Source organism: Marmota monax, unplaced genomic scaffold (assembly GCF_021218885.2).
Source record: "Marmota monax isolate L192 unplaced genomic scaffold, Marmota_monax_Labrador192_F-V1.1 WCK01_AAM20220418_F8-fsc00069, whole genome shotgun sequence".
NCBI lineage: Eukaryota > Metazoa > Chordata > Mammalia > Rodentia > Sciuridae > Marmota > Marmota monax.
The window spans coordinates 4,412,190-4,425,084 of NW_026695243.1; the positions used below are offsets into that span (position 1 = coordinate 4,412,190).

Below are 12,895 nucleotides of genomic sequence, written 5' to 3' on the forward strand. Positions count from 1 at the left end.
ACAGTTTCTCCAGCATAGTACTGTGAGATGTGAAAGGTACTTTAATGGAGTGCTACAACCTTCCCAGGATGGGCAGTAACAGGTCAGTTGAATCGTAAAGAATGAAATGGCAGAGGATAAGAAAGGTACATGGCATTAGGAGTAATGACCCTTTTAAGCTTATTTCTGAGTCACTTGGGGGCACACAAAGTACCTGGAATGGGTGGTATAGCATGGCAAGAGCATGGCTTGAGTCTGGCAGGACCTCATCAGGCAAGGCAAGGCCAGGCCTCCTGATGGGATGGTCTCCAGTGAGTTCCAGAATACAGCTCTGGACACAGACTGCTAGTTCCAATCCCAGGTCTGCCCATGAACCATGGGATATACTTTGTACTTCTGCAGACCTGTTTCCTTACTGCAAAAACAGGGATGATAATAGCGTGTGGTAGAGGGGAGGACAACATAGTTTGTAAGATGGGAAGTCTTCAGAACAGTGCCTGACACAGTTATGTCATGTTAGGGCTGTGGGAGCCACTTGAAGGAGTTGAGCCTGGGAACAGTGAGAGCCCAGCAAGGGTTCGAAGCAGGAGAATAGGGTGGCAAGCTTTGGGATAAGTGCTGCCTGCAGGAGCTGAAGGCTGAAGAAGTTGCCAGAGCCCAAGCTAATGTGATGGGGCTCCATGAGAGGCCAGTGTTGGGGTCAGTGAGGAGGTGACTGGTTGGCAGTAGTCAGGGCAGAAGAGGTCCAGATTTCTGGCACGGGTGATTGTGGGGAAGGTAGTACTCTTTTCCTGAGATGGTTATGGGGGAATATGAAGAAATTGATTTGGGATTCAGCAGTCCCACTTCTGGGTATTTACCCAGAAGATTTTTAATCTGTTTGTCAAAAAGTTGTCTTCATGCCCATGTTCCTTGCAGAACTACTCCTAATTGCCAAGTACAGAATCATCTTAAAATTTCATCAAATGATGAAGGGTAAAGAAAATGTGGGATGGACACACACACACACACACACACCCACACAAACACACAAAATATTGTTTGGCCTTTAAAAAGATGAAATTCTGCCATTTGCCATGCATGCATGTATGGAATTTGAACATGTTACACTATGTGAAATAAGCAAGGCACAGAAAGATAAATCCCATATGTTCTCACAATTGAACTCAAAAGTGGAGAGTAGAATGACGGTTACAAAAGCTGTAGGGTAGCAGGAGGGACAAGGGCTGATGGCCAAGGGGCCTGAAGTCTCAGAAGGAATTGGACTTTTTGTTTGTTTGAGACCTATTACACATCTTGGTGAATATACTTTTTGTAATGTATTGTACCTTTCAAAATTGCTAAGATCATGAATTTCAAATGTTGTGAAAAAAATGGTATGACAAGTGATGGGTCAACTAGCTCGATTTCATTATTCTACTTCATATTCCTAAATCATCACACCTCTTTGTACCCCATAATTATATACAATCATATATTGTCAATTTATAATCAAACTTTTAAAAACTGGTTTCATGGTGCTTGTTATTGCACTGTTTGGGGTGCTTGTTAGGGCTTCCTTAAATCTTTGCCACCTGTACCACAGGTAGAGCACTAATCTTCAGGATATACAAAGAATTCAAAAAACCTAACACCAAAAACAAAACAAATAACCCAATCAGTAAATGGGCAAAGGAACTAAACAGACACTTCACAGAAGAAGAAATATGAACGGTCAACAAATATATGAAAAAAAATGTTCAACATCTCTAGCAATTAGAGAAAGGCAAGTTAAAACTACTCTGAGATTTCATCTTACTCTAGTCACAGTGGCAATTATCAAGAACACAAGTAACAAATGTTGGTGAGGATGTGGGGGAAAAGGTAACTCATATGTTGTTGGTGGGACTGCAAATTGATACATCCACTCTGGAAAGCAGTATGGAGATTCCTCAGAAAACTTGGAAAGGTACCACCATTTGATCCAGTTATCCCACTCCTTCGCATATACCCAGAAGACTTAAAATCAGCATACTATAGTGATACAGCCACATCAATGTTCGTAGCAGCCCAATTCACAATAGCTAAGCTATGGAACCAACCTAGGTGCCCTTCAACAGATGAATGAATACAGAAGACATGGTATATATACACAATGGAATATTACTGAGCCATAAAGAAAAAAGAAATTATGGCATTTGTGCATAAGTGAATGCTAAGTGAAATAAGCCAATACCAAAAAAAACAAAGGCTGACTGTTCTCTCTGATATGCAAATGCTGACTTACAATGGGTGGGGGTGTCACTGGATTGGACACCCAAGGTGGAGGGGGCTTGGGAATGGGAAAGACAGTAGAATGGGTCGGACATAATTTTCCTGTGTTCATATATGAATACACGACCCATGTAACTCCACATCATGTACAACTGCAAGAATGGGAAGTTGTACTCCATGTATGCATGATATGTCCAAATATATTCTACTATCATGTATAACTAAAAAGAACAAGTTAAAAAATAAAAAGTGGTTGGGGGGGCTTCCTTCAGAATGCAGCGGATGAACAACTTTCCGGGGAAGGACGTTCTCTGCTTTTGAACATGTTATCCCCTCTCTACCGCTGCCTTAACTTGGAGGCTGCAATTCAGATTTTGTTAAGTGGAAAGAGCTCCAGTGGCAGGTTTAGAGGGCCTGGGGTCCACATTGGCCTGGCCTTAGCTATAAATAGAGTGGAGACAGGAGTCATCTGAGGCACTGCTGTGGGTCTGCAGGTCTATAGCTCAGCTGCTCCTTGATATCCACTCCACCTTGGTGTCCTCCACCCACACAGTCTCCTGAGAGATCAGCACACAGTGGGAGAAAGACCAAAAATGCACCTCATGAGTCCCAGGCAGCCCACCTGTCTGCAGTAAGACTGACCTGGGAGCCTTGGAGACCGAATATCCCCCAGGGAGGAGTCCACCTACTCACAGGCAAGCAAGGCCCCAAGTTAGGCCAAGTGTTAGGGACCCATGAGGGGCCTGTTCCCTTCCTGGCTCTGTTCCCTGCTGCAGCTCTGCTGAGCCCCCAGAGCCCTAAGGACAACAGGAGGCTTTCATGGTAAAAGCACCCAATTGAAAACATGGAAGCCTGGCTGCAAGATCACAGGTTGAAAGCAAGGAGGAAGACAGTGTTGGGAAGGGAATCAGGATTCTCTTGTGCAGGCAGGAGCCAAGGCACCATCGAAATCAGAAGCATTTCTCTTACAAAAATTAGAAAATGGGCACAAATTTGCTTTTAAAACTAGAAATTGATATTGCCAGCTAGCACTTCAAATGTGGCCTGTAATCTCTGAGATGATGTGGTTCTGATTCTGTCTGTGGGACACCCCAAGGGAGCAGCTGCACACAGTTCCCTGGGATAACCCAGAGGCCCATTTTTATTGTCTGACACCCCTGCAAGCAAACTGCCACAGTTCCCACTTCCGCCTGCTTTCATTACCAACAGCCTGAGCTTAGGGGGCCCCAGCCTCCCCAACATGTACCAGCCCTGCTCCTGTGAACACCACCCACTGTTTGCTCATGCTATACCCCGTGCTTGAACACTCTTCCCTTCCTTCTCTGTGACTATTTTCCCTTCTAGGCCTAACTCCCTGTTACGGTTCCTCCAACCCCTTTAGATCTTCCTGTCTCTGCCACCCCATAGACTGGCTCCCAGCCTTTCCTAAGTACCCTAGTAGGCAGTCCCAACACTTTCTAGAGCCCTGCAAGGATGCCTCCCGCCCTCCCCCAGCAACCCAGCCCTTCCTTTCAAGGCTGGCTAAAGCCCTACCCCATCAGGATGCTTTGCTTAACTGGCTTCTGGCCTCATAAATCATTTCCTCACTTTGTTTGGACAGAGTTTGGAGACATTCTTGATTTTTAGGCATGGCTTTGAGTCTTTTTTCCCCTAAAAGGTTGTAAAACTTCTTGAATCAGAGAACTGACCTTTCTGCTGCCCCTAATGTCACCTGGCACAGTGCTGGGCACACCAAAGTCTTCAGAAATGCTTGCTGTAACTTAACAATTGGTAACCTGCCTGAGCCAGGGCCTCCATCCCCCTGACCACTCCAGGCTTCAGTTTCTCCAGAAGATAATTTGGGGACTGAGCCCTACGTCCCTTCAGGTTCCAGCATTCTAGACTCAGAATGGCTTCTGAGAGACCCTGAGTTTTGACTTTTGGACTCGGGATTGGGAGAGAATTCTCACAGTCCTTTGTCCAGCTTCTAGATGATTCTGCCCCCTGCAGCACCCCTGACCTCTGATCATCAAAAAAGATAAATCTCTAGACCATCACACTATGGAAGACAGAAGCTGAATCAACCCAGAAACAGGCATTAAAGGGCACGGAAGAAGCTTAATCTTTAGCTAGGAGGAGGAAACGTGAGATTATTCTCTAGAATAAGACTGGAGGCTTTTAAAATGCCAAGTCTGCAGCCAGATCACAGTCCTACGGGGGCCTTCAACTACTCAGTTCAGTCGTCACCTCTGTGATATGATAATCATGATTATGATGCTTGGTTATTTGTGTGTGTTCTAATTTAATTTCAAACAAGGGCACTTTTCTCTCTCTAAGAGACCAGACCTGAGGTTCTTAGAAAAAGTGGCCTCTGGAGGGAGCAATGAATGAACAGCCCCTGAGTGTGATATGCTAAAGAGTAGGAACCAGTGTCTTCAAAACCCAGTTCGTTCTTACAGCACTTGGAGGTGTTCATGGAGATGAGGGACTTGATCGACAGCTGTGCCCAGTGTGAGTTGTGCCTGAGCTCTGTGGTCATCTTCGCACATGGTCTGTGGTGCCCTGACGTGCCCCCTGCACGCCTACACACTCTCCATTCTCCTTCACACTAATCTTGCCTCATCACCACCAGGAAGCCACATACCTGGGCTGTGACTTGTACCTCAGGTTTCGGCTCTTTGCATTTTACTGAGGACTGGAAACTAGAAAGAACCTGGGCAGAGCAGGTGTGAATTTGATGAAAAATTCACTGAAGACACTGCCCTTTAAAACACTTATTCCCTGGTTTCACCCAGAAAGAAGCTTTTTAAAAACACTCACCCTTCCTTTACTTCTGCTGTAAGATTAATATAACTTGTTGTAAGATTAATGTAAATGTAACTTGGTTTGTCTTTTTCCTGTTGTGATCTTACGAAATTTGGGGCCACATATGATGATCAGCCCTGTTAACAATGCAGACTCACTGCTAGATTTGTATTTTTCCTCTATTTTCCTGTGGTCTTGTCAGTCAGATTCCCTTTATTATACACCATATTGAGGATTTTTAGCAGCCAGCAGGGACATACATAATAGATAAGTACCCATGGAGCTTGTAAACAATTGGCACCTGGAAGGAAGTGAATGATCCATCCAGCTTTTCATTCATTCATCTTGTGTATCTATTTGTGTCTCTTGATGTTTTTGATGATCATCATCAAGAAAGACTGACATTTTCTTTATTTTTCTCTATGGAAAAAAAAAGCCCTAATTTATGCCTTTAACTGAGATTAGATGAATGTAAGCTGCTTTTACTTTACAACTTTTCCTTCAAAGCAGTGTAAAATCTTCTAGGCTCAGGGTTATGGTAGTTGTGTTGGTTGGAAGCTTTGGAACCTGGGATAAAGCCAGACAGTGTGATCTGGAGAGGACTCCAGGAATTCAGAGAGGAAAAGACCCGTGCTGAGCCTGTGCCCCCCAAACTTCACTGCCTCTGGCCAGCATGCTGATGTATGCTGGGCTCAGCCTGTGCTGAGGTGTGGGGTGGATAGGAGGGACTCAGCCCTGGCTCCAGAGGCCAGAGAACTCCCTCTAGGTGAGGACAGGAGCCACAAACAGAAAAATAGGAAGACATGACCAGCATGAAAAAAGGAGGCGTGCTCCAGAAGACCCTCAGAGGGGGTCAGCAGGATTCTCCCTAACTATTCCACCAGCAGGTGGGCAGGGCAGAAAGCAGATGTCTACTCACCAAGGTCGTTGTTGTTCATCATGGCGTTGGATGCCCGCAGCCGGGGCCCCTGCTGGGTGAAGTGGTATCCAAACTTGAGAAGCGTTGCATTTTTTTCCAACATGCTCACAATCTCCATTTCTACTTTGTTGCCCAGGGGCTGGCTCTTTGATCAAAAAAGAACAATAATCACCATTCATTCCATGTGTAAAGAAACCACCTCGACCTAAGCCACCTCTATAGGCAGAAGCCTTGAGTGAGTGAGGATTTTAGTCCTCCCTTCAAAAGCAAGGGAATGGAGTAGAGAGGGATAAGATGGTGGCCTGGGCAGAAGCACATGCCTGGGATCGAGCTAGGTCTGTCAAGTGCCAGGAGCAGCTCTTCCCATGGCCCTACGACAGCCTTCTCTGAGCAGGCATCCAGGTAACAGCTCCTCCTTGGAGGAATGTTTGCACCTCCAGATCATCTCGTTCCAAACAGATGTTTAGAACTCCCCTGTCCAGTCTATACCCCTGCTAATAAAATCAAGGTCTCTGGGAGTGGGACTCTGATAGCTGTGTTTTTTAAAACTCCCCAGGTGTTTCCAATATGGAAGCCAGTGGATAACAAGGAACTTCTCTTCAACTTATGAGTGAAGAAACATCACACAGTAAGGAAGCTGGGAATGGCAGAGGAGTTGCTTTAAAAAAAAAAAAATACACACAAAATTTGTGCTAATAAATGAGTTCAGCAAGATTGCAGGATATAAAAGTGATACACAAAAATGAGTTGTATATCTATACATTAGAAATAAGAGTTATACAAATGATTGATTTCACTTACAATAATTTCAAAAAGAATAAAGCACTTAGGAATAAATTTTAACAAAAGAAGACCTGTATGCTTTTCAGTGTACAAAATTGCATTAAATTGACATTAAAGAAAACCTCAAAAAATGTGAAAACCTCTCAAATTCATGGATCAGAAGATTTCATACCATTTGAACTGTGGAGTCAGTGCAATCCTTATCAAAATTCCAGCTTCTTTTTTTGCAAGAATGGAAAAGCTGATCCTAAAATTTGCATGAAAATGCACAGGGCCAAGTATACCTAAAATAATCTTGAATAAAGGAACAAGGTTGAAGGACCCACACTCCCTGATTTCAAAATCACTACAAAGTGGTCATAACTAAGATACTGTAGTATTGCCATAAGGCAGATATATAGATGAATGGAATAGAATTGAGAGTCCAGAAATAAATTCATACATTTATGAAGACTGCTTTTTCAAAAAGAGCACCAAGCCAATTCAATGAAAGAAGAGTCTTTGCAAGAAGTACTGTCAAAGATTGTAAAAGAATGAATTTAGACCCACACCATATGAATCAAAGACCTAACCATAAAAACTAAAATTATAAAATTCTTAGAAAAAATATAGGTGTAAATTTTACCCTAAAATAAAAAATTGAGATAAATTGGACGTTACCAAAATTTAAAACTTGTATTTCAAAAGATACTCTCAATAAAGTGAAAAGGCAACAATGCATAATGGGAAAAACTTTTCTGTACATCTGTTCAGTATGAGCATCCAGAATATATAAAAGAAACATTAGAACACAATAGTAAAGATTCAAATGACTAAAACTGGGCAAAATATTTGAATAGATATATCCCTAAAGAGGATTAACAATTGGCTAGTAAATATTTGAAAAGATGCTCATCATCATTAATAATTTAGAAAATCCTATCACCTTAAACACACTAAGATGAACTGTAATAGGAAGAAAGACAATAACAAGTGTCAGCAAGAACCTGGAAAAAGCGGGACCATGATATACTACTGGTGCCACTGCTTTGGGAAATAGTTTGGTAGTTCCCCTGAAAAGATAAAAATGGAGTTATTATGTGACCCCAGTAATTACACTCCTAGGTGGAAAAGAAATGTATAAAAACATGCACAAGAATGCTTAGAACAGTCTTATTTATAATAGCCCAAAGTGAGACAACCCAAATACCATCAAGTGATGAATAGATAAGCAAAATATGGTAGATTTCACAGTGGAATATTATTCAGCCATTGAAAGGAATGAGGTACTGCTACATGCTACAATGTGAATGAACCTTGGAAACATGGTAAGTGAAAAAAGCTAGACAAAATGATCACACATTATAGGATTCCATTCATATGAAATGTCCAGATCAGGTAAATCCATATAAAGAGAAAAGAGGTGAGGGGTTTCCAGGGGCTGGAGGAAGAATGGAATAGAATTGAGTAAAAGCTGCTGGGTATAGTTTCTTTCTGAGTGATAAAAATGTTTTGGAACTAGCTAATGGTAATAGGTGCACAACTTTGTGAATAATCTATAAACCCTGAATTGTTCTCTTTAAAAGGATGAGTTGTGTATATATGAATTATATGACAATTTTTAAAAACCCAACAGTTTAAAAAATCCAATTAGAAAATGAGGAAAAAAATATGAAGAAACATTTCACGAAGAGGACACACATATGGCAAATAATCACATGGCAAGAAGTTTAACATTTAACCATTGTAGAAACACAAATCAAAATCACAGGAATGTGATATGTATTGTGGAAATACAAATCAAAACCACATACCTGCTGGAATTACTGAAATAAAAAAAATAGTGACAGCACCAAGTGTAGCAAGGATGCAGAGAACTTGGTCACTCATATGGTACTGGTGGATATGGGACAATGGCAGTCACTTTGGACAAAAGTTGGAAAAACACTACATAAGCAATTGCCATATGATATAAGAATTGGACTCCTGGGTATTTATCTCAGTGATATAAAATGTTTTCATAAAACATGTACACAAATGTTTACAGAAGGTTTATTTGTAAGAGACAAACTTGGAAACAACCCAAACGTCCTTCAGTGGGTAAGTGGTCAAACAAACTATATATCTGTACCATGGAATACTACTTAATAGTTAAAAGGAACAACCTGTCAATACATGCATGAATGAATCTCCACAGAATTGTGCCAAATGGGAAAAAAGCCAATCCCAAGTGGTACATAGCCAATCCATATGGTTTCATTTACACAACATTCTTAAAATGACAAAAACATTAAAGTGGAAAATAGGTGAGCAGCTGCCTGGGGTTTGGAGGAAGAGGAGGAGACCAGTGCATTTAGCTATCAAAGGGCAACATGAGGGTTCCTGTGGACGATGGAATCGCCCCTGTATCTTGGCTGTATCAGTGTTGCTGGTTGGGACACAAAACCACAATTCCCCCTGAGGCAAGCTTGGTGAATAGCACACGGGTCTCTCTTATTTCTTTGTGTGTGTGTTGTGGGGGGGTGCGGGGGATACTGGGGATTTCACTGAGGGGCACTTAACCACTGAGCCACATCTCTAGCCCTATTTTGTATTTTATTTAGAGACAGGGCCTCACTGAGTTGCTTAGCACCTCTCTTTTGCTGGGGCTGGCTTTGAACTTGTGATCCTCCTGCCTCAGCCTCCCGAGCCCCTGGGATTACAGGCGTGTGCCACAGCGCCCAGCTCTATTATTTCTTATGACTACATGCTGATCTACAATGATCTCATAATTAAAAAGTGATTTAAAAACCAGGCCTAAAAAGCAAACAGAAACACACAAACCACATCCAGAGGCTCCCCACTGTCAGTAACTGCTGCTATTTACTGAGAGCTTCTTGTGTTCCAGGCCTGGCCATGTGTCTGACTCACATGACCTGAGAGCATTCCCTCAATAACCCGGTGGAGTAAAGCGCCATTCCTCGGGGGCCTGCAAAGTTCACTTCCTGCCTCCTTCTCTCTCTCCTTCCTTGCTCACCTATTTGCCTCTGGTGGCCTGTCCCATGGTGCCTGGTGCAGCTGGAGATCTACATCTTAAAGCTTACATGCTCTCCTGCTCCAAAAGAAATGTCCCCACCCTCCTCTGTAGCCCTGTTTGTGAATCCCTAATGCTTAAACCTACTTCAGATTCCCCCTCCCTCTTGAGGCCTTCCTGATCCTAACCCCCGGAAATGATCCCTTTCCATTCCACATGCAAGGGACACATCGGACATCCCTCTTTATGTGTAGCACAGTCCATCCACCTTATTTGGGTCACCTGCCTGCCTATGTGTTCTCCAACCAGAACTGTACTGTCCTATGTGTAGCTACTTGCTACACGTGACTCTTTAGATCTAAATAATTAAAATAAAATTTAAAATCCAGTTCCACCGTGGCACTAGTCACATTGCAAGTGCTCAATGGCTAGAGTCTAGTGGCGACCATATCTGCTCAGCACAGATAGAGAATATTCCCATCATGACAGAGGTGCTCTGGACAGGGGACTTCCAGTCAGCACAGAGTACCTGATGGACTGGAGTGGACGGAGGAACGAGGAACAACTTAGCGACACAGCAGCTCAGCATTTGAACAGACAAGTGTGATCTGCAGCTGAACCCTTGCCAGAGCTCTCCCGGGTTTCTGAATCCACCAGAGCTAGTCTGCATTCAGAATGGGCCGGGAAAGCTGATCACAGCGGGCGGAGAGATGCTGGTGAAATTCCACCAGCCTGCCTGGCACCACTCCTGAGAATGCTGGGAAGAGCTTGGGACTATCCTTGGAAGACTCAGCACAAGGAGTGGGCCCTGGCTGGTGTGGCCTGGCAGATGCTATAGTGACCATCTAGGACCTAAGAAGGGCAGCTCCCTGCCCAGCCCATCTAGCAGTAAGACTGGCCTGTCCTCGAGGTCACTTGCTGGGAAGATGCTCCTGGAACTTGGGATGGGCAAGTCTCAGGCCTAAGGAAGCAGTGGCCAGGGACTGCAGGGCTGTCTCTGCGACTCTCACCCTTTGTGCGGCTCCATCCAAGCATACATGGTACTCTGACACAAATCACCTTACTCTACCTGCCTGCAGCCTAGAAGGCAACCAAGACAGGCAGGTCCCAGCCTCTCCATCTTAGAGGTGAATAAACTGAGCCCATGTTGGGATGGAAGTTGCACCGCACTCCCTCGGTTTATTAAACCCAAGGTTTGACCTAGACTTGGGGGTGGAAAGGCTGCAGAGGATCCTCTAGGCCCCAGATTCTCAAATCTGGGATATATGCAGACTATCTGTGTCTCAGAAGGTACAGAATCCATTAGATAATCATGGTCAATCTTCTTGGAGTGTTAATCGTGGATTGACTTAACTTCCTTTCTTACTTCTTTCCTTCCTTCCTCCCTTCCTTCCTTTCCTTCTTTCCTTTATGTTTTGGAGCTAGAGAATGAACCCAGAACATTGCCCATTCCCCAGACCATCATTTTTGTATTAAGGAATAAAATAGAAAATGTGCATACCTCTTAGAATAAGTGATAAGATTTTAAAGAAGCTTCTTTCTTGCTTCTTTCTCAGACCCCAGGGACTCTGCCACTGGAAGGACTCACTCATGTCACTCAGCTCTCTGGCTTATTTTTCAACATCACTTAGTGATTGCTGTGTGTCAAGCAATGTCATAAGCACTTAGGGGAAAATGAGCTATTTTCTCCTCACTATCGACCTATAGATAGATACCTATTGATCACAATTTTCATTTTACAGAAAAGTGGCATACAGACATATTAAGCATTTTTTTTCCTGAAATCACAGAACTGGTCAGCTGCAGAAGAAGGATTTTAATGAGGACAGTTTGCTCAGAGTCTGTGCCAGTGGCCACTTCGGGCCTCAGAAAGCTCAGAAGGCAGACAGAGGACTGACAGAGAAATTAGTGGCAGATGGAGTCTATCTCTGGTGCAGAACTGCAGTCTGACCATTGCCAGTGCCCATACACCGATGGAGATGCCTGGTAAACGAGCAAGCTGCCTGTCCCTGGAGGTATGTAACTAGAAGGCAGCCACCTCTGTTAAGGGTCTCCCTAAAACTGTCATGAATGGGGAAGACTTAGGTTTCATGACCTTTAAGGTCTCTGGGCCCTGTGTCCTGTGAGTCTATGAATAGCTTGCTTGGATGGCATAAAGAATGGAGGGTGACCTTGACAGTGGGTGAAAGGCATTGAGAAGCCCCTGGGGAGAGACCAAGGGCTGGTCAGACAGGACAGGCCATAGCAGATTCTGGGCAGCAGGGCCAGGGAGAGGGCCTTCAGAGAAGAGCTCTTGCCTCCTTTCAGATTTGCTTGAGAATTAATCACTTGTGAAGAAATGTAATCTCATTAAAAGCTCAAGTGATTCTACAGCAGTTGGAGTAAAATGAGTCCCTGTCACACCATTCCCTCCCAGCCCCACCCACTTTCTGCAGAAGCACACTCCATGGCCAGCGGGGTGTGTGTTTCTGTGCCAGGAAACTTACGACACAAATAGGCAGGGGTTGGTATGGTTTCCTTGTACTGGTTCATTTTCTTTAAATGGATTCATAGTTTATTTGTTGTTCTGCAACTTGCCTGTTTCCTTCAATACTTGGTGGAAATCTAGTACGTAGCCACCTGCCTCAGTCCTTTCACTGCCTCCTGGGAAGCCCTCACGGCCACCTAGGTTGCTTTGTGTGTGTTACAAGGTGGTAGTGGACTTTGCGGGGGGCGGGGGGGGGGCGTATTCCACAGTCTGGCTGTAAAGATATGGGATTGCTGGGTTGAAAGGTGGGCACGTTTTGAATTAAACTTGCGAGGGCTCTGCCAATAGCCTGGGAAAGGGATTCCCAGCTGCAGGGGCCCCTTCTCTTTGGAGAAGTCTGTTACTGTTGTTTTTGCAATAAAACTGATGCTTGGTTGCTAAAAACAAAAACCAAATTAAAACTAAACAACCTATGAAAGTTGGCATGCTCTTGGCAGTGTGTGATAGCTCATGTCCTCACACCTTTACCATGGCTGAGGGTCATCATCAGAGGATATGATTAATGCCTCAAATCTTTTGAGCCGTGACCTGGTGCTGGTGGCTCTGAGATCCCAACCTGGCCAGAAACTCACTCTGTGGGCTGGGGTTGTAGCTCAGTGGTAAAGCACTTGCCTTGCACGCATGAGGCCCTGGGTTCAATCCTCAGCACCACACAAAA

The 12,895-nt window shown here is 44.0% G+C and overlaps 1 protein-coding gene across 2 annotated transcripts in view; it reads right to left on the reverse strand.

Annotated features, from left to right (window-relative positions):
• The window catches only part of Tmod1 (tropomodulin 1), a 76,992-nt gene that overhangs the window by 3,554 nt on the left and 60,543 nt on the right, over positions 1–12,895 (reverse strand). For both annotated transcript variants that reach the window (XM_058578087.1, XM_046457275.2), the window contains exon 9: positions 5,936–6,080. In XM_058578087.1, the coding sequence (XP_058434070.1) occupies positions 5,936–6,080 (145 nt within the window). The remainder of the gene's footprint in view (positions 1–5,935; positions 6,081–12,895) is intronic.